The 21,075-nt window shown below is 46.8% G+C and overlaps 1 protein-coding gene across 1 annotated transcript; it reads left to right on the top strand.

The window, feature by feature from the left end:
• The first annotated feature begins 6,155 nt into the window (after positions 1 to 6,155).
• On the top strand, positions 6,156 to 18,000 carry LOC104914164 (arginine-glutamic acid dipeptide repeats protein-like). Its single transcript, XM_019622470.2, has 2 exons — positions 6,156 to 6,656; positions 17,170 to 18,000. The coding sequence occupies exons 1-2, from the start codon at positions 6,332 to 6,334 to the stop codon at positions 17,409 to 17,411; spliced, it is 567 nt and encodes a 188-aa protein (XP_019478015.1). The 5' UTR covers positions 6,156 to 6,331; the 3' UTR covers positions 17,412 to 18,000.
• Positions 18,001 to 21,075: the final 3,075 nt, after the last annotated feature.

Raw genomic sequence — 21,075 nt, 5'->3', positions numbered from 1 at the left:
GACAGAGATCAAGTCAGTATTTCACACACGAATAAGCACACTTAATCTCCTGATTACAACAGGGCTTCTGTGCTGGGGAGAGGCTTTGTAGGGCAGCTCTGCTGACTGCTCTGTCACTCGGAGCAAGCTGCTGCTCCAAGGAAGTGAGACCAGCTCTGAAATCAAAGGCATTCCTCCTATCACTGCTTATGTGAAAGCATGTTAAAACAGTAGACAACAAAACCAGGGCTTGTGAATGTCCGTTGCCCTTTGGTAACTTTGTACTCTTTTTTTCCCCTTGTTGTAAGGCTAGAAGAGCAGCATTTCTTTGCATTTCCACTGTTGTGAAAGTTGAAGCCACACCACCAAATTGAATTATGGCTGTGTTTGTGGCCACGTCTGGTCGCTCAGCCTGGCCCAGGAGCCCACCCTGCAGTTCTTCCATTTTGGGTAATTGAAGTCAGCAGTTGCGTGGAGTTGAATGAAACTGCTAATGTGGCTGAAGAGCAGGACTTGGGCCTTTGTTTGCTGCTCCAAGAAAGGCTTTCCCAAAAATAACCCAGTCTAGTTTTAGTTTGAGTGCTTTAAATGAAGATATTTTTGAGGCTTTCTAGAAGATGAAAGGCTTGTTTGAAAGGGCAGATATTTAAGAAGAAAATGCAAAGGCGTAGCTGTATGTACTGAGAATGACAATAGGTGGCTGTTCAGATGTAGACGTGGAAGTGCCAAAGTAAAACACAGGATGGACGTTCCCAGCAGTTGGTTACAGCAGGTAGAGATCTGCATGGTCTTTGTGTGACCTTTGCAGCTCTGGTCTCGCCCAAGTACACATGAGGGAAAGCTTTCATGTTACACTGAGCTCCTTTCTTGAGGCTTCACAGGCAGGCATTAGGTGTGTGATGTACTCAGAACTGATAATCACGTGTTCCTGCTGAAGCCAGGGCTGTTGTGCAGTGGATGTATGACTGCACTTTATGTCAGTGCCCTTCAGCATTGCTGTTGTGCCAGGAATTTCTCTTGCTGCTTTGATTTCTTTGTTGGTGTTTCCCTGGTTGGAATGGACAGTATTTGTTAATGTTTGTGTTTTTCCCATCGACTAAGCATGTTACAGATCATCTTTTTGCCACAGACTTGCCTTGCAAGGAATCTGCATGGATGGCACCAAGCTCTTCCTTTTTACATCTGACAAATCTGTCTTCCAGTGCCTCTCTCAGCAAATGAATCTCTGGCGGTACGTGATGTACTGGGAGCTGTGACGGAGCTCTTGGTGCATGGCTTGGCACAGAGGTTGGCTGCTGCTGGCATGAGCTTTCCTCCTGCCTCTCACTTGCTGTCTCTTGTTATTTGTGCTTGCTTGGCTGAGCTGTCCTCTGGCCCACTGCTGGCTTGATGCGGTTGTTGGAAGGCAAGCGGAGTCGTGACTGATAAAACTATAGTGTTAATAAATAAATAAATGTGTGTCACAGAGTAATTGCTAATTTTGTTTTGTAAGTATTGTTAAGCAGCCAGGTGTTGTCTGGGCTCCAGGTGATGTGATGCTCCCCAGATAACAGCTCTGAGTGCAGTAGCAGCTCTGTGCAGCCCCGTGGGCCTTCCTCCCCCACAGCCCATTGCTGCACTATAGGAACGCTTTAACAAGTCTTAACTTTGTTTGTAAGTGGTGCTGTGGGACTGTTGCTTTGTGTTACTCAGACCTATATTGCTGTAATCATTTACATGAGCCTGACTGGCTTCAGAGACAAGGAAGTAATCCCCGGTGTTGTGTTTACTGTCTGTTGCTCCTTGCTTGCTCCCTCCCACTAATTACAACTAGAGAGGCCATTAGAGCACCCTCTGAAATCACCTGAGGGGTTCTGAGGAGCTTGCAACTCTGGCTAACTTATCTGGGGAAGTGTTGGTTGTACAGAAACTTCCTAAGACTATTGACTTGTATGTAGCTGCTCTTAAACAAGTCTCATTTCTCCCAGGGTTCATTAGGGATTGCATTACTTTTTACGGAAGCCAGGGTGTAAAACTGCCCAGAAGTAGGTGTTCTCATCTCAGTCACTGTTGTGAATATGGGCCAGCAGTTCTGGGGGGAGGTGATAGCTGGTAATTGCACCTTAGTTTTATCCCTGGCCTTCCAATCTGCCTCTGTGCTCCATGCTGTTGTGTTTTGTTCTCACTGCTCACTGAGTTTAGGTCCTCTTGCAGGTAGGGAGGGGAAAACATAAGGCTGTGGTCAGCCGTGAGATACATGGTGGGTTTCTGCCTTTCCTCTGGAGCTGTGAGCTGCAACCGGGGAGGGCCTCTGTTCTGCTGTGTGCTGATGGGATGGCGAGTGGGGAGCAGTTCCAGGTGAGTGAACACACCTGTGCACGCTTAGATGGCTCACAAGAGCTCTGAACTGTAAATATGGAACTCGTAATGACCACTGCTGGGCCAAGTGTTCCAGAGCTGTGTTTGTGCTGTGAGCTCCCAGCGCAATGAATGAGATGGGGAAGGCCACTGCTAAGAGGTACGTCTTAAAGTGAGTCTCTTATAGTTGATTTGGGATGGAGAGGAAAGCAAGAAGAGAATGAGCTCATTGCTGACCACATTATTAGTGGAATGAGCTCCCAAAATACTTGGTCACCTGAATGCCTGCGACTCCTGTTTTCAACAGCAAACAGAAGATAGGGGAAGAATGTGGGGGAAAGCTGATAACAGATGCTCTCAGCCTTTTCTGGAACAGAAAGGTTAAACTGCATGCCTCAGCAGAGAGGTCAGCCCTTGGTGCTGCTAATGAGCTCTGCCTCAGGAGTGGGATGTTAGGAAGGCAGAGCCGTGCAGGCAGCCCTGGGGTGTGATTGAGGCAGGAGGGTGCATTCTGACACACAGCACTGGAGGTGTTTGGATGCTTGCAGCTCAGCTCTGTGCTGTGGCTGATGGAGCTGAGATGTCCTCTCCTCAGCGCTGTTAGGTTCCCTTCTCACCAAGGATCTTGAAGGTTTTCTTAAGGCAGCTCTTCATACCTCAATAACGTGTGGGGGAGCCTTTATGGGCCAATTCTTGTTGTTTAGTCCTTTGCAGTAAAAACAAGTGTATAAACTTACAGAATTCTTCCTGGATGTAAAAATAAGAAAAACTCCTTGGAAAGACTTGAAATTCTGGCAGTTGCAGAGCATACTTCTTTAATCTGATATTAGTGGAATACAGTGCCTTTCTATCTTGCAATACGAGACTGAGAACTCAGAGAAGAATGGTCCTGTTGTGTTTATGAAGGCTGCTAACACGTCACCAAGCAAGTCTTGTCAAAAGATTTATCTGCCTGGCATGCTTAAAGAGCAAGAAGGAGCTCTTCTCATGTTTTTGGTTTCTGTGTCTGGTTGGTTGCCTCCCTGTTCTGGCCTCATGGCATTTCTGTTGGACTTGCTTCCACGTTATCTTTAAAACCCGAATCCTCAGGTATTTAAACCTCTTAGCTGGTGTTAACGTGCACTGAGCTGCAGTGCTTTGGCTCCGGTGATGGTTTCCAGGTGCAGACATGAAATGACCACCGAGCTGCCTGTGGTTGGGCCAGGTCAGCAGCTCGGTGCCCAGAGCTGGCCTCGTTTTTCTCAGAGCTTCTCTGGCAGTAATGCTGTGCAGTTATTTGTGGTGTGTACGGGCTGTATTTCACTGGAGGGGCAAAATATATCCGGGAATCTTCAAAACATGTTTGGGTCATCGCTTGGATGAAAGATTACTGAATATTTTCTATGGTAATACTGGCTTAATTAGAAGCTGAAAGAAGCTTTTCTTTGCTCTTCTGGCATCCTCGTGCATGCTCTGCTCCATAAAGCTGAAATCTGCTTTCACAACCAAGATGAGCAGGAGCAGCTTGCAGTGCAGTGGTGGCTGCTCGTTCAGATTCTTTGCACAACTCCTCCTGGTTCCTTGAGATTTCAAGAATCTGAGAGAGACCTCAGGATGTTTCAAGATGCAGCTGAATTAATACGGATGAATGATCTGTCAGTTACCATCAGCTCTGGGTTTATTTCTCCCTCATTCTTGATGTCACTAAGAACAAGACAAAAGGACTGGCACTGTGACTCTTCTCTTCCTTCTGTTGTTTCTTTATGTTCTCCCAAATCAATCTGTAAACAGCATTCTAGTTTTAATAACTGCAGAGTGTAGTCATATATGATGAAGATGATGAGTATAACAGGCACAATGAGAAGCAACAGGAGAGGCTCTGAAAGGAGAACTTCTTTGTTAGGATTCAGTGTCTTGGTGTTGTTCCTAACCCAGAAGTTGAGCCCCTGTGAGCTGCAGCCCCACACAGCTGGCTTTTACCCATTCCTGGAGGCCACTGAGTAAAACTTTGGGGCATCCTGTGTATCCTGCAGTTTCTAGTCTCCAAGAGAGATCTCCTGTACACGGGTTGAGACACCACTGCTTGGAATTTTAGATAGCCCCGGGGAAGTAATTTGTTTTCATTCCAAATAAATGATTATTTGCTCTCTTAATTATGTTGTAACAACAGTAAGGGGTTGGGGGAGGGAAAACAACGAATCCTCAAGCTTGCTATTGAGGAGTTTCCTAGCCTCTAGGAATGGAAGACATTTCTTATTGAGTCTCCACGGACTGTTGCTATCACTATCCCTGCAACTTCCCTGGCAATTGAGAGGTTCATTGTGGCCGTCTCTCCTGGAGCTGCTCTGGGTTCCCCTGTGTGTTGGCAGAACGACGGCAGCTGCTGTGAGGAGGAAAGCAAATAGAATCGTTTCTTACCTGGATGATTGGTTCATTCAGGAAATGCCCGAGAGATTCGAGCTCCAGCCTGAACTGTATCAGTAACAGCAATTTGTCTCTGTGACTGTTTCCATTGCTGGAAGCAATAGTCTGCAGGGCCAGGAATACGTCGTAGGCTTCAAATCCACAGCTTCACTGCCTCCTTAAAAATCAAAATAGTCCTTTACTTTCCTCAGTGTGCTTCCAGGCACTTAACATGCAGCATTCAGCCCCATTAGGTCCCATGTTTTGTGCTGAAGGTGCTGCAGCCTTCTGCTCAGCGCAGTCGTTCCTGGTCGCAGTGCAGCATCCTGGGGAGTTGTGTGTTGGGTGCTGGTGAAATGGGGCTGGTACACAATTAGTACGCAAATTCGAGTTACAGCTGCTCTATTTTTATGAATGGTACAGAATGTGCAGTGTAAGATGGGACTGGACTGTGTTTTAGGATAGCAGTGTGAACTCCTGGGAGGAGTAATAGAGGCTGCAGGAGGACAAACCGTAATTGTAAGATGCTGCTGTGACTAGCTGCGTTGGCATTCTCTTGTACTGAGTATCAGGTATCTTTTCTGAAGAGGTGTGAAGTGTTTTGAGTACTTCTCTGCTTGTTCTTGGTTTGTGTGTTTTGTTTTTTTTTTTTTGTTCTCTGCAAAGCAAAATGATGGGTTTCCCAGCTCTTACCCTGGATTGATGACTATGGGAAGATAGATATCTTAGCTGCTAGAAGGCTCTCTGGAGACAGAAAGTGCTGCTGGCTGCTGCTGCGAGGTGCAGCGTGCAGAGTGCAGGCACGGTCGTTTTGATCTGAGCAACAGAGAGGGCGTTTGAAGGAAACTCCATTTTGAGTGAAAAGAATAATGAGACGTGGCTGCACAGGGCCAGTGCTGTTTGGCCTGCAGTTTGGCTGCTGGGGATGGCAGTGGGGGGAGCTGGGTGGGCAGCCCCTCTGTGCTCTTGGCTGTGCTTTGGGGATCCTGGATCCAGGCTTGCTTACTCTAGGCTTGCACTGAAGGAAAAAATAATGCAGTTGATTTTAAGTGTATTGATTAAATGATCAAGGAGGTAAAAGCATAGGATTATCTCTTCCCATTCTATTCCCCAGCAGGAAGCTGAGTGTGTGAAGCTGGTGGCTTATAAAATCCACCTCCCTGTCTTCTGTTAGTGGTAAAGCAAGCATGATGTGTGGAGAAGCAAATTTTCTAAGTACTGTTTTATTTTGAGTTCATTCATTCCTGTGCTCTCTGGGTTACAACTTGGTTGTAAAACCACTCGCTCTGGTTTTGGGAAGGTGGGTGAAGCTGTCTTTCCACAAGTACTTTAAAGGGCCGTCTTGTATTTGCAGCGTTGTATTTTCTGTACTAAGTAACTCTGGGGTGTGGGTTCCTCTTGTTTTAATGGGTATTTTCAGAAATCGAAAGAATGTCGAATATTAACACGGGCTTTTTCCCCTCTTTCCTCCCCCTTCCTCCTTCAAGAACCTTTTTAAAACGCTGGGGTTGTTGGAGTGGTTGAATTTTTCCTGGATTTGAGTGAGAAATTCAGAAGACTGAAGCCCAGGCTCACTGTCTACCTTTCACGGAGGCCCAGCCGTGAGAGGACAGAAGAAGGCACGTGGCGAATCATGACAGCGGACAAAGAAAAAGACAAAGACAAAGAGAAGGACAGGGATAGAGACCGGGACAAGGAGCGAGACAAGAGAGATAAGGTGAGGGAGAGCGAGAACTCGCGTCCTCGGCGGAGCTGCACGTTGGAAGGAGGTGCCAAGAATTACGCAGAGAGTGACCACAGCGAAGATGAGGACAATGACAACAACAGTGCCACCACGGAGGAGTCCACGAAGAAGAGCAAAAAGAAACCACCCAAGAAGAAATCCCGATACGAGAGAACAGACAACGGTGAAATCACGTCTTTCATCACGGAGGATGACGTTGTGTACAGGCCTGGAGGTAAGAAGCTCCTGTGTTACGTTTGCCTTGCAGCTATTTGTGCACTTAGCTGGCTGCAGCACACGCTGTGCTCTGCTCTCTTCCTGCTCCAAGCTGTGTTTGTATGGGGGCAGGTTGTCACGTTCCCGTTGGAGACAATTATGGGTGCGCACACAAAGCTTTACAGATACGTGTCATAATATCCCGTTTGTTGAGATGGAAGTGAGCTTTCCTTTAAGAATGAGCCACCTTTTTCACTTTCTACTCCGTTAACTGTGTCCAAAAATTTTAAGTTGAACTGGACCGTGTGCTGTGCACATTGGTCTGAACTTGAAACTAGACATTTTCTGAGCTAGAGGTTGGATGAGGTGGTATTTTCCCCCCATTTCTGAGCTGTTCTGCAAATCCATTTTGTTTGTTGAAATCCTCATCTCTTCTCCTTGAGGAGTAAATTAGGTGAGGTAAGATCTCTCACCCATTATCTCATTTGCTTTCCCTGCCCTCCCAGTAGCTAGCTAATGCTTGTGCACAGCAAGATGTGTACTGAGCAAACCCACTGGTGTCAGAAGGTGTCTGGTGTGAGGACAGCAGTGAGCAGCTTGCATTATGCTCTGGATGTATGCATGGACGTGCCATGCAGTTGCTGCAAAGTTCACATGAGGTTTTCAGTCTCGTGTAAGGTTTCGAGGTGTAACCTGTGGCTGCTGCCAGCTAACTTGTTCCTGAAAGTAAAATTGCAGAGACTATTCACCTGGTTGTAGTACTTCTTTGAGCAAAAAAGTCCGTGTTCATTCGTGCTGCGTTTTAGTAGTTAATTGCAGTTGTTTGTTTCACCACGAGGAATATTATCTTGGACTGTACTGTTCAGAGTGCAAGGGGCTCTGCCAGTTTTATATTGCTCTTTGTCAAATGATTGCTGTGGTACAGTAATGCTGCTGGAGTAAATCAGATGAATTCCAAATAAAATCCATGAAACTACAGAGGTAAAAGCTTGTCTGATTTTCTATGAGCTGCGTATCTCAAGTACTAAAATGTCATTGTGTGAATAATGTGAGTGGTTGAAGTGCTCCATCCAGATGTGGCTGCAGGAGATGCTCTCAAGTGCCCCTTGTACTCGTGCAGCACAAGCTGCAGGTGGGTGCTAGAAATAGGCCTGTGTGTACTTGGGTGCAGAAGTTGGTCATTCTACGTGGAAGCAAACTACAAAGGTTTGTCAGAACAGCTCACCTGCTGAAATGCTTCAGTGGCATCTTTGGAACAGTTGGAAACGGTCTTTTCCTCTCCATCAGGGCTCGTTGCTGAGTGGTAGCTGTTGCTTGAGCAGTAGCAATAGGGAGCCTGCCTAAGGATCAGCTTTGGAGCAATCTTATTTTCAGTGTCAGAGGATGAAAAATACAAGTATGTTAGGAACAGCTGTTGTGTGGGCCCAGCAGTACAATGCGATATGCTGGCTTTCATCGCGGAAAGACTTGGCGTAAAATTAAGATGGAAAATCACAGTGCTCTCAATTTCATTCTGTAGCAGATTGGAGGAGAATGAGTGCTTTGTTCAGGAGCTGCGGTGCTCTGTGTACCACTGATGCAGTGGCACTTGGCTGGAGGTTTGTCTGCAGGGCAGCAGGAAGCACAGCTTGCACCTTTGCAGGAGGGTTGTGGAAGGAGGCAGCAGATAGCATTTGTTGTTTCCCCACACAAGAATCCATTCAGAGGAGAAAGCTCCATGTACAGACATAGCTGGAGCCCTGTGTGTGGGGTGTAGCTGCCCGTGTGGGGGAGGCGGTGGCTGTGCACCCTTTCCATGTGTGTGATTCTGTCTCTGGGATACGAAGCTCTCATATGGATGAATTAAAGGTCTGCGTTTTCTTTCTGCATTTTCTCTGCTGGTGTTACCTTATTTCAGTAGGAACCAGCCCAGGAGCTGTACTGTACCACTGTCCCATTGCTCGTTGTGCTTTAACATTGGTCTGCAGGAGCAATGTGAGCATGTGCTTGGTAGTGCAGTGCTGCAGGGGTGTGAGCAAGGATAGGACCATCATGGACCTGTTTGAGATTTTTAATACTTCTTAAAACTTAAAGAATAACTTCCTAACAGGAGCAAGCTTCTGAATTCACACTTCAGCACATAATATATATTCTAAAAGAACTATAGTGCATATTGCAGAAGAAAATCTTACATCTTCTGGCTAGGAGGCTATATATAGGGAGATGTGCGTATAATTAAAGGTATAAATTACATACAATTTGGGAGAGATGAAGAGTCTCAATGAGACTCACCCAGCAAGGAGTAGAAAGATGAATGTTAAAGGTGTGTGCGGAATGGATAGCTGTCACCAGCTTACATCTTTAGGGCTTCAGGGAAGGGAAATCTTCTCCATTTGTCTGATTCCATCTCTTAAATACTCTGATGTGATCAGGAATGCTGAAGGTCTGTGTTTTGTACCGTGAAGCCCTCAGTTGCAGTCTCCCTCTGTCTGCTGCGCAGTGTTTAATCCAGCACTTGATTTTCTTAGTGCTAAACTCAGCACCTGTATTTGAGTAACAGTAACTGTAAATAAATAGATCATCAAGATCCTTAGATTTTTTTTTTTTCAAACATGTTATGCTGCTGTGTTAATGTGCAAATACTGTTCTTATTAATTTGCATGGACGTAATGAACATATGCACAGCTTTAAACCATGCATCTAAATTTGAGTAGAGCTTAGAGATGACACTGTGCAATTAATCTCCTTAGTTGTGTTGGCACTCACATGGATCTGTCCTGAAAGCTGCTGGCCCACATCCCCATCTGCCCCCTCCATTTCCACAACCTCCCTTCCGCTTCCTTTTGCATCTCTGGTTTTAATTTGCTTGGCAGTTCTCACCTTGTTCTTGTCACGGTAAGGAAGTCACTCTTGTTGCACAGAGTGAATTGAGGTTTGGTGTTGAGCAGTGCTCCCCAAGTGCACCTAATGGCTCTGCTGGTGCCACTGCTGTCGTGACATTACTGTGGTGGCACTGTGAGTCTGCACTGGGAAAGCTGAGCTGGGTGGAGGTCTGGGCTGGTTTGGGAAGCAGGTGGCTTGGTGTGTCACCCGTGGACCAGGACAGCACTGTTTGCTCTGCCTGTGTAGGAACATTTAAAGGGATCTGCGGGGATTAAAAGGATTGATGAGGATCTGTTTCTGCAGTGACATCAGTAGCTATGTAAACAACACCTCAGCAAGAGGAGCTGATGTGAGGTAATGGAAGGTGAAATGCTGCTGCTGGGAGAGCCAGGCGTTAGCTGACTGCATCTTTCCCTAGGCCAGGATGACTGCTGAAGTGATGCGAGTGCTCTGTGCAGCTGGGAGGGCACCGAGGCGAAGGAGCTGCACCTCATCTGTGCTCAGTGCAGCGTGAGTACAGTGAGAGGATGTCTCTAAGTAGCATCCATCCGTGGTTGTGCCGTGTGTTTCTCCACGTGGGCTGGCAGTCTTCTAGCATCTGCTCCTGTGTCCAGTTAGAATATCCAGCTCTGTAGTTCAGTGATAACGTGATATTGGCCTTTGTTTAGCCATAGCCTTTGCAGTGAGTGCAGTAGCCAGGTGTTTTATTTTCCCTCATCTGTACGTGGCAGAGGTGTGTGAGCCCATGTTAAGGAGCAGAAAGCCTGCAGGTGGACCTGGAAGCAGTGCAGTCGGTGAGGTGCAGTTCAGTGTTGGCAGTGCCTGTCTGAGCACTCAGCCCTTCCTCTTGCTGTGGCTGTAAGAACACATGTGGCACTGCAGCACTTCCCTTCGTATGCCACAGGTGTTCCAGGCTGCTCCGTGGGATATTTCGTGTGGGTACGGCCCGATGCTGGGGATAGTTCAGATATTGCTGCTGGAAGATAGAACTGAACATGTGTATGGACTTTTCTAGAGCTGCAGGTTGGTGTCACTTTGGGATTCCTGTGTGTTTCTGTCCCTGACTCCATGAGCTGTTGTCAGAGAATGGAGCAGGCTGGATTTGCAGGTCAGATACTGTTGCAAAATACCACTGCTGACTTGTCACCAAAGGTATCCAAGGGAGTTCTTACATGGTTTTCACTTGGATATGTTCTGAGTTACAGTGTTTGGCCCTTTTCCAAAGGGAACGCTTGGACTCTGAAGTCTGTGTCCATGTCAGCAGCCGGGCACGGAGCCCACAGCGTGATGTTGTTGTGCTGTCACATCGAGAGGCACCAGGGTCACGTTTGGGGCCGGCGTGCAGCCCTGGTGCTCAGCTCCATCCCATGGAGCGCGGCCAGCACTGCTTCCAGCTGCAGTGGAGCAGTGATGCATCTCTGGGGTCCGGTGAGACAAGGATGACCTCCTGCTGCCTCTCCGTCCCCCGCCTGCCTCCATAGCAGCAGCAGTTCAGGCCTCCAAATTCCAGAGCTTTGTTTCACTCCTGGCTCTGTCTTGTGAATTGTTCCCTGCATGTTTGGCATTGTTATAACTGAGGAAATTGCTGACATAGTTGTTTTAATCTGGAAACCCCCACCAGCTTTATCAGACAACCGGCCAGTTTTGTAACAGAGTAAACAGAGGGAGGGGGAGGAAGCACTTTGTGATAAGCAGCTCGGTGGTATTTGGGTTGCTGAGTGTCAGCAGGATGGAAGTGCAGGGATTTGGCTCGCTCCTTGACAGTGACTGGCTCCTGTCTGACATGGCTCGGGTGCTTGTCAGCCTTCCAGGTGCTGCCTCCTATTTATTCTGACAGCTTTACCAGCTGAGAGAGGTGGGCATGCCAGAATTCAAGTATAAAAATAGAAGTGTTATGAATATGTATCTTCTGTAAACCTTGAAGTTCTGGCAAGTCTTGTTGAGATCTGTTAAGAAGTTGGAAAAGATGTTTTTTTCCTTTTTCCTGCGGAATTGTAAAATTGGAATTTTACACTTAGCAGGAAGAAATGGATTGGAATGACTTGTCATGGGATTTGATTTGGGGCCACTGTGGAGCAGACTGCACTGTTAATGGCTCCCTTCCTCCCTTTTCAGGTGCTGGGAGGAAGAAAAGCCCATTCTCAGGTGGGAGGATCCCCAGGGCTGAGCCGGTGGCTGAGCACCTACAGCTCCTTTGCTTTTGTTGTGGGGAGAATTCAGTGGTGTGGGAGGTGCTGCAGCCCGTGCCTTTATAAAGCTGGGGACTGCAGCCTACAATTAACTGTCATTAATTTTGTTGAATAGAAATATGTTCCATTTATTGTACAATCAGGGGCCAGGCTTGAATGAGTTTAAATAGATGAAATCTAAATTATACTGACAGTCCATTAAACAGCAGCAGAAACCCTTTAAAGAAAATGGATTCGCTATGATACCAGTTTATAATAAAATCATTTGCCAAATAAGAACTACAGTCCAGGCATCAGGAATACTCCTGCGAGCCTCAAATGAGCACAGTAAATTGCTCGAGCCATTTATTGCAGAGCAGAGCTCGGCGCGTGGTGCTGCGCCGGGGAGCGAGCAGCACTGCTTGAAATCTGCTCAGCAGGAAGTGACAGTGCGAGATCAGCACTGCAATTTGTTTGCTGTCAGCCATACGGGGGAAGAGAGGCAACTGCACAGCTCCCGACCTGTCAGCTGCAATATTTTTCTAGATAAAACCACGTATCTGGTGTTCCCGATGTGTTTTTTCGTTGTATTTCTGTGGCTGGCATTAAAGCATTGTGCCCAAGGTGTGCTGCAGTGAGAGCTCTGTTTCCATTACTGACCTTTGTTTTCAGGCATTTGGGAATCTATGATTAGAACACTGAGGAGCAGTTGAGGTTTTTCCTTTTCATTTCTTCCGTTCTTTTTTTTTCTCCCAAGCCCAGGGTGGTGCTGGCGGAGCAGAGCTGCTGCACAGGGCTTGTAAAGGAACGCTCCCCTCCCTATGGCTGTGTTAATGGAGGTAGAGCAGGACAGGCAAGCACACAGAGTGTGGCTTCAGCTTGCTGGCTGGATGGCTGACTGCGGAACAGGTGCTTGCACTGCTTTGCTGGACCTGCTGCCTCTGCTAGTTGCTGTTAGTGGATGCATGGACTCGTGGAACTTGGTGCCTGCACGGCTCTGTCTCATTTCATGTTGTGCTTAGCGCAGTGACTGCGCATCTGGTGCGTTGTCTTTCAGAACGTGTGACTCTAATGTGGAATATCCAAGGAAAGCAAAGTGAGGGAGGGGATGTGTGACCCAGAGAGCTGCTGGGATGGCAGAACTGGGAGGTGTGTGTGCACCAGTCTGCGTGCTTGCAGTGTGAGAAGCACAGAATCACAGAATGACCTGGGTTGAAAACGACCACAATGATCATCTGGTTCCAACCCCCTGCTATGTGCAGGGTCACCAACCAGCAGCCCAGGCTGCCCAGAGCCACATCCAGCCTGGCCTTGAATGCCTCCAAGGATGGGGCATCCACAGCCTTCTTGGGCAACCTGTTCCAGTGCCTCACCACCCTGAGTGAAAAACTTCCTTCTGAGGCTGTGGGTGATGCCTTGCCAGTGGCTTTTGAGGAATCTCCTGGAAGTTTGCTGCAGGGCACCTGCAGTGTTCTGACTTGGATGGCGCAAGTGCTCACTAATTAGCTGAAACCCAACAGGATTAATTGTGGAGATGGCTGCAACGTAAGCTGCTGCGTTTAAGCTGATAAATGTTCCTGTGCTCAGTGAGGTTGTTTTTTGTTTTTTTTTTAAAGCAAAAGATCTTTCAATCTGCGTATGCCAGCTCTAATTTTAAAAGCAGCTTTTAGTGTGGGAATATTAAAGTAACCCTTCAGAACCAGGGCACATCTGGTGAATGTCACAAGCCCAAAGGCGTAATGACTCCCTGCCATGTGTCACAGAAATCCTTTGCCTCCAGTGGCAGGTTTTACACAGCATAGGATAGAAAGCAAATGGAGACAGGCAGTGAGACCCACTGGCTGTGCAGGAAACATGGGATTTCTTGCTCTCTCTTTTCCTTGCAGGGGGGGAGGCAGTATCTGTGGCAAATCAGTGGTTGTGGCATTATGTATTGCTGTTGAGCAACCTCTGTGAACGTGCCACTCAGGTGTGTTCAAATGCAGAAATGTATAGCAAGGTGTTTATGGTCAGATTGGCTTTTATTGGGCTTTATGAAGTGGAAAGCACTGAATGTTATTAGGGGCAAATATTAATAGTATGTGTCTGAAATACACCAATGTTGTGAATCCCACCCTGGAATGAGAAGTGTTGAGATAACTGATTTCAAGTCTTTCAGATGCTTCTCTTGGATAAATGGGGCACTGAGGATGTAAGAGATGCCCAAACCCAAAGCAGCCTGAGCAGCAGTGCTGGGAGTTGGCTGATGTGATCCATGTCTGTGCACAAGCTCTCTGCAGCTGTTTGGAGCTCAGGTGTTACACAATTTGTGGTGAGTAGAGCAAAGGTGCTGCAGCACGTGGCAGTGCAGTCAGGTAGGGAGCAGCTGCTGCTGACCCATGTTAGGTGTTTTGTGGGCATTAGCCTTAGCCATGGGGGTTTGTTGCCTTTAGGAAACGATGTGCAGCTTTCCTTTGTCACCTGGTCCACAGAGCTCTTCTTCAAAATGATGTATTTGTGGTTTGGATCTCTGGTAAATGCAAGTAATTGCATTTTATGGTGAGCTTTGAGTGGCTAATGTGGACACATCCATAACTGTTCCCCTTCTGGCATTCTTCCAGCTTCTATCTTTTGTAGCATTGCTTTACACCTGAATTAACTTGTTCTCTTATCTGCACAGCCTCGATTGCTTTGCAGGCATCTGAATGGGATGTCATCTTTGTTTCTGCTGCTGGCGGGCAGCCAGGTGTGCTTCTCTTCCTTGAACTCATGAGTCAGGGTTTGCTCTGCCCATGGCTGCTGCCAGGTTGTGTTCCTTGGCTTTGTGGGGCCGTTGCAAAGCGATGCTTGTCCCTGCTCAGCGTGCTGCCTGGCAGCATCCGGGCACAAGGCCTGCAGGACTGATATTAAGAAAAATAAGGTCACGGAACTTTCTTTTATCTGCCACCTTGTAGTTCTTTATCCCCAGTGAATGCAGCAGAATTTCCTACAAAGGAGTGAGAATCCATTTCGCCACACAGCCGAATCACCCTCTGGTTGGAGCAAGCAGGGCTTTGTGTGCACACTGGTGAGCTGGGGAGTGCTGGGTGGCAAAGTGCTGCAGGGTGGTGTGGTCCTGGGGCTGTGGAGAAGCTGAGCTGAAGCACACAGGGTCAGTACGAGGAGGCACAGAAGCTGTGTTTGGTCTCAGCTCCCAGGAGGCTGTGAGTCTTCGTGGGAGCTGGAGGATTTGGGGTAAAAAGTACTATGTGAGTTATGAGTTAAGTAGCTTACAGTTCTTCTGGTGTTGATGGTTGATTACATATATGATATTTGAAGCTTTTAAAATGCACATATGCATGCTGTTGCAACAGCTGCTACTATCCTAGCTTGAAAATATGGAGCTTGAAATTGGTCATTTGGGAGAGGCAAATTTTGCTCTATCTGAATGGGTGTAATTCTGCGTAATTGTACAGAGACACTGGAGGTTGTTGTTTAAAAACGTTTGTAATTCTCCTATTAAAAATGAAAAAACCTCAAAATTTTAGTGCGTTTAGCATCCACAGAGTTGCTGTTTCTTTAGAGACTTGCTGTTAGATGTTTGGTTTGTCACATTGCAGGTGGTAAAAAGCAGCAGCACAAGCATGCAGTTGGCCTGCTCGAGGGTGATGGGGAGAGCCTGAGCTGTTAGGTGTGTGCCCTCTGTTGCTGACATTGGTGCAATGAATAATCCAGATCCTAACCCTGTATCTTTGATTCTTATTGTAAAATAAGCAATGTATTTCCAGCTTAAAAAAGAAACTCATTTTGTCAAGCTCATTTAACTTTATTAAATGCTGCTGTGAAACGATGAGCAGGGCGTTTGTTGATAGATGGAGGCTGGCCTGGTGAAGAAGCCCGTTGGATGGTGTTGCATGCAGGAATTTGGCACTTGCAGGTTTGCTTAGCTGCTGCCGTGGCTGAGATGGGCAGTGGGGATTGGTTGCTGGAGGGAGGAGAGGAGGATGCTCTCCCGTGGTCTGGGTGCTTGTGTGAGATGAGATCTCTTCTGGGAACTTGTGCTCCTCCGTGGCTTTAGGCTTTTTAATTCAAGGAATTGCCTACCACTAAATAGTAGTTGCGTTAAGGGGATTTTCTTTTGAAGAACAGGAAGGCCTGGGTAACCTTTTCCCATTTCTCTGTTAAAAGCCCGAGCTATTTGAGCTGTCGCAGCAGGGTTTGGGTGACAGCTGAAGTGATTGCTTTTAGCTGTTTGCTGGCTCTCTGGGGATGGGGCTGAGGCAAGCTGGGGCTGTCAGCGAGGAGCTCCTTGCAGTGCAGAAATCAAGGTGACCTTCTGCCTGGCTTTGATGCTCATGTGCTCTGACACCAACCTGATTTGTAACCTCCTGCAGACCAGCATCTCTCCAGGGCGGCACGGAAAGCCTGGGTCAGTAAAACCAGAACGCCTCTGTGTTGCAGTTCCTTCCTCTGGGTGTGCAAACTGAGCTGTCCCAGTTTTGCACACTTACATTGGGACTGAGAATTGAGGAAGGTGAGGATACAGAAAAGGAAGATGAAGGAAAAATGATTCCATACATAGATGTGAAGTGAGCGGTAGAGAAGCTGGAGCCATTTTGTGCTCTTCCTCCTGGTCCTGCCTCTGTGGCAGAAATGGGTGTCTGTGGTGTAAGCAGAATTTCCAGGGTTTCCCAGAGGTGAAGCAGGGTGTTAGCTGTGCTTCCAAATGCATCTTCTGATACTCTAAGGACTTGAATATTTCTCTGTAGAAATCTTGAGGTTCAGGGGGAATCCCTCACAGAACAGCAGGGGTTCTTTGTGTCTTCTGAGGGCAGCAGATACCAGCAGGGCTGCCCTTGGATGGCTGCTTGGCTGGGGGAGCATGGATTTCTCAGGTCGTTATCCTTAATGAAGCAGTTCTTTCTCCTCTGTGGGTAGGTTCATTCTGAGGCACTGCTTCTGGAGCAGTTATTGCTGAGGCTTTTTTAAATACCTTATTTTGCGGCAACCTTGTAGGGTCTCCGGTTGTCAAAAGCAAGCCAAAATAATGACTCACTTTCTGTCGTGTCAAATGTAATTGGAGAAAGCACAGCTCTTCCCCGAGGTAAACCTAATTCAGTGTGCTGCATTTCATCTGCGATGGGTTGCCTTGGTTTTCTTTACAATTAGAGAAAATATGTTGGTGCTGGGTCCTTAATACCAGGTTAACCACAAAAGATTCGATTAGTTTCCCATCTTACTTTGGTTCATAGGCTGTGACGTGGTCATTTTATTAACCAGGTTCAGAATGGGCCTCGTATGACTTTCTTTTGTTTTCTTAGCAAAATGTCTGCTCGAATCAAAATGATGCAGCTAATTTCCTTATTTATCATCATAAAGCATCTAGTTTCTATTTATGGATCACACTTGGAATAAATTATGTTATGCAAATGAAATGGTGGCTCTTTCCAAGCATAGGCTGTTTTTAATTTATCCTGTTTTCATGTTCTTTCTTTGAGGTACAGAAGTTAATTTCCATTATTTTAAAATCTTGTTTTTTTAAAGATTGCGTATATATTGAAAGCCGCCGGCCGAATACGCCGTATTTCATCTGCAGCATTCAAGACTTCAAACTGGTAAGAAACATTTTCACATCTCCTCCTCCTCCTCCTTTTCCCCACCCCTTCTGCAGTGAGGTGCAATGCCTGGTGGTCCGTGCCTCGTCCCGTAGCTCCTCAGTCATCCCACTAGCTTCTGAAAGAGTCATTCTGCTCTTAAGGCTGAGATCTGTGCTCGTGCAGCTGTAGTTAATCAGGCTGTAGAGTTCAAGTTGTGCTCTGCTTCGTGATGAGGGTTTGTAACTCATGGGAGATCCAGCTCTGTGGTGGGAGCAGTGGTTGGGATGGGGCAGCAGTGGCTGCTGGTGGGTTTGGGGGAGCACAGGCTGCGCTGAGCTGTGTGTACCATCAGTGTGTGGCCTGCAGCTGGATGTCCCACTGCCTTGCCTTCAGAGCTCAGCCCTGCTTGGACAGCCCTCGTGCATTCCCAGGTCCCTTTGTGCTGGGATGGAATTATGAAGCAGTGGTTGCTGTTCTGGGCAGGTCTTGCTGAGTTGCATTAGTTCCCCGGGGTGTTAACAGCAGCAAAAGCCAAAGTTTCTCCTTGTCACAGTTGGTCTAATGCAGCAGTTACAGCTGTTTGCAGAGCTGTGCGGGCATTTTGCACCATCTTTTAGTTTTCAGTATGCAAAGGATATGACATCAGTGTTGCTGGCAATTTTGTGCATTTTCACATGGAAATAGTATCATTCCTTTGTTTTCCTTTGCCTACTCCCATTTCTTCAATTTTCCTGCTGGGTTTTTCTTACTGACATAATATGTTAAAAAAAAAAAAAAATCTTGCAGAAATGATAAAACCAAAAAAAGAACAAAAAGCCACCGAAGCCCTTTGATGCTGATGGTGCTTGCAAAGATGAGTCTTCAGTGCATTTGTCACTGTTGATTTTACTGTTGGGGAGAAGAAAGATGTACAGTGGAAAGGACACTTGATTTCTCCTCTCTTAGTGCCAGATAGCAACAGGAACACAGCCCTGTTTTGCCTTCAGCTCAGTGTGTCAAGTGGAGCAGGGAAGAAAAAGTCAACAGCTTTGAAATGTCGCCTGCTAATTAAGTATGTTATCATTTGGGTTATGGTAAAGCAGAAGATTTTGGCTGTGTGTACGACTCAGCCTCCCTTTCCTATTGCTCTACATGCTGTTCAGGTGCAAAAGTGGATTTTTACATCTTTTTTCCCCCACTTAGGAGAAATGTAAGCTTGCGTTTTAGAAGGAAAAGGTGTGATAGTCAAATTTTCAAGGTTTTTTTGTTGTTCAGAGCAGTGTGATATGAAAGGTTCTGCAGGGTACAAACTAATGTGCCCTTAGGGGAGCTTTCATTTGTCTTTTTTGGTGGAAGATGACACAGCAGGTACAAATCCACTTGCTTTTACTTAGCCTTGCCACTCCATGACAATTGCTGTGAAAAGCTCCCCTTCTGAATATACAAATCCTTTCTAGCACAGTCTTACTTTAGGATCCAAGCAAACCCTGTGCTTGTTTAGGAATCAAGCAAAGGGAGTCAGGAGTAAGGAAACAGTGTTCTGAAGGTATAATGTCTCGGGTCTGTTCTGCTATTTTCATCTGCGTGAGCTTTGCTTTAGAAAGCTGATGGTATGCAGGAGCTGGGGGCAGAGAACTGTTGCGCACGTTGCAGCTTCTGGCTGCATGCTGAGATCTGAGTGCTGGGTTCAGAAAGCAGCTGCCCGGTGCAGGGGCCTTTTGGCTTTAGAAGTTGTAGGATGTGGGGATGGGTGGGGGAAGGGTGGCAGGGAAAACATGCAGAAATTTGTCTATCTTCATTTTCTGGTCAAATAACAAGAGTAAGGTTGGTCCAGTTTCTCTTGAGCTCTGTGTCCTTCCTTATTCCATTTGACCAAGAGATTAAAATCTCTTTTCTTAGGTCATACTTCTCAGCTTTTGCCTTCTAATCCATTTTGCCTTTGCATGATTAAGAGTTTACTTGCACTTCCTGCATCACTGGTGGGCACTAGCTGCATTGATAGCGACCTTCAGTGGCTGCATGGATTTTGACAAACTTTGCGTTTGTTCCATATGACAGCATCTCCAGAAGATTGCCACATCTCTCAGATACTGTGCTGGGGACAGAGGTGTGGTGGTCAAGGCAAAGCATGCCTGTGGTATCTCTGGGGCATCTCTAGGAAGCCTGGTAGCTCTTTGACAGTCAGCAGAACCCAGCATAAAAGGGGATGTTATTGATTGTTCTGTAGAGGCCAAGAACGCTGCCAAGCCTGCTGTAGCCTGATCTGAACCAGATCTAGTTGGCAGAGCTTCCTCTGTGCAGATCTATTAAGTTCCAGAGAGGCACAGATCTAATACAGTGCAGTAATAGAGCTGCAGGAGGAGGGGAAAAAAAAAAAATACAGGTTTCCAGACAGTGTTATTACTTGAACTTTTTTTTTTTTACTCTACCAGATGTCTTCACTAATGGGCTTTTTTTTGTTAATTTAGCTTTGTTGAGGTAGCACTGATTTCAGTGTGATTTAAGCTTCATGCTGGGGATGCTCCGGTTTGTGCCTAGCAGTGCTGTGCACTGCTGACAGCACAGCCCTTGGGTGCTGAGAGCTTGCAAACCTGTGTGACCTCACATCGGACTGAAAGCTTTGCTCCTGCTGCAGCACCTGGTGCTGGTTGGGTAACTGGGTTCTGCAGAAGGGGAACGGCAGGAGAAGGAGCAGCAGGTTGGTCAGCAGCAGCCACCCATGGCTGTGCCCCAAAGCCCAGCACTGAGCGGCTGCTGGCACTGCTAACGAGCTGCCTGCATCCGTGCCACGGGCTGATGCTCCTTGCCCTCTGCTAGTAATAGTGATGATAAATCTGCTCTCTAATCCTGTCCTGTTTAAACCTTTCTTGATATGAATTTCCAGTGTTTGATAAATGAGCCCAGATTTCCTTTTTCAGGTTTTCCTTTTTTCCTCCGAGAGCCCAACCGGCAAATGGGTTTTAGCAGCATGCTTCTGATTTATCATGTTTCAACTTAATTTGGTGTCACATTTAAAATGCTAATGGGCTCCACTTTGAATCTGAGCATCAGAGAGAAACTTGCGGTGCTTTTAAAACAGAAAAATGGTGAATTTGCCTTATGAAAGAAAACATTATTATTTGTGATGCGGTTGCCCTTTGTGCCTGTGTGTTTACTTGATTGAAGCATCTTGACGGCGCTGCTTTCTCCTTGAAGCCTGATTTGAATGGAGCGTGCAGCTGGATTGCCCCAGGGCCTTGTAGCAATTTATAGTCGGGATGGAAAGGCAGAAGTGCATAAAAAGACAGTTGTGAAGAGCCGCCAGTGCCCTGTAATAGAAAATCTGTGTATGATGACCTTGTCTGTGAGGGCCTCTGGGATCGTTTTACTGTGATCCAAAGGGTTATAAAATGGAAAGGATTGCATCTCACTGGGAATAAAGAGGAAAGAAGAAAAGAAATCTGTTTTTCTAAATTATGCGGTGTGTGCTTCCTCTCCTTTGTATTCTTCCTACATCCAGCCCCGTGTGTTAGCAGCAGTTACAGCGGGGATCTGGCACTCTCTGTGCTTGTATAGGCGCTGATGCTTTGAATGCAAATATCTGGGTGAGGATGCTGTAGCCACAAGCGTTGATGTATTTAAAAGCCTCGCTCTGTTTGTAGATGAATTGATGTTCTGTTCCCGAACCATGGCTGAATTAATTTGCGGCTAATTTTTCCTGGCCGGTTACGAGACGGCCTGACCTTTCCATTTTGGTGTGGGGAAAAAAACTGCTGATGAATATAGATTCTGCCTTCTCCAGGTGGGTCTCTCCTTCGCAGCCGGGACCGGCTGAAAGATGTCCTTTCTCCCCCAGTTCCCATCCTGCACCCACCCTGGGCGCTGCAGGACACCG

This window comes from Meleagris gallopavo, chromosome 23, assembly GCF_000146605.3.
Source record: "Meleagris gallopavo isolate NT-WF06-2002-E0010 breed Aviagen turkey brand Nicholas breeding stock chromosome 23, Turkey_5.1, whole genome shotgun sequence".
NCBI lineage: Eukaryota > Metazoa > Chordata > Aves > Galliformes > Phasianidae > Meleagris > Meleagris gallopavo.
This window is presented reverse-complemented; position numbering and strand designations above follow the sequence as displayed.

Bases quoted from the DNA above. Each gene is read 5' to 3' on its own strand.
- LOC104914164 (XM_019622470.2), top strand. From the start codon at position 6,332: ATGACAGCGGACAAAGAAAAAGACAAAGACAAAGAGAAGGACAGGGAT. The intron at 6,657-17,169 runs GTAAGAAGCTCC...GTTTTTTTAAAG, and splicing joins CGTTGTGTACAGGCCTGGAG to ATTGCGTATATATTGAAAGC.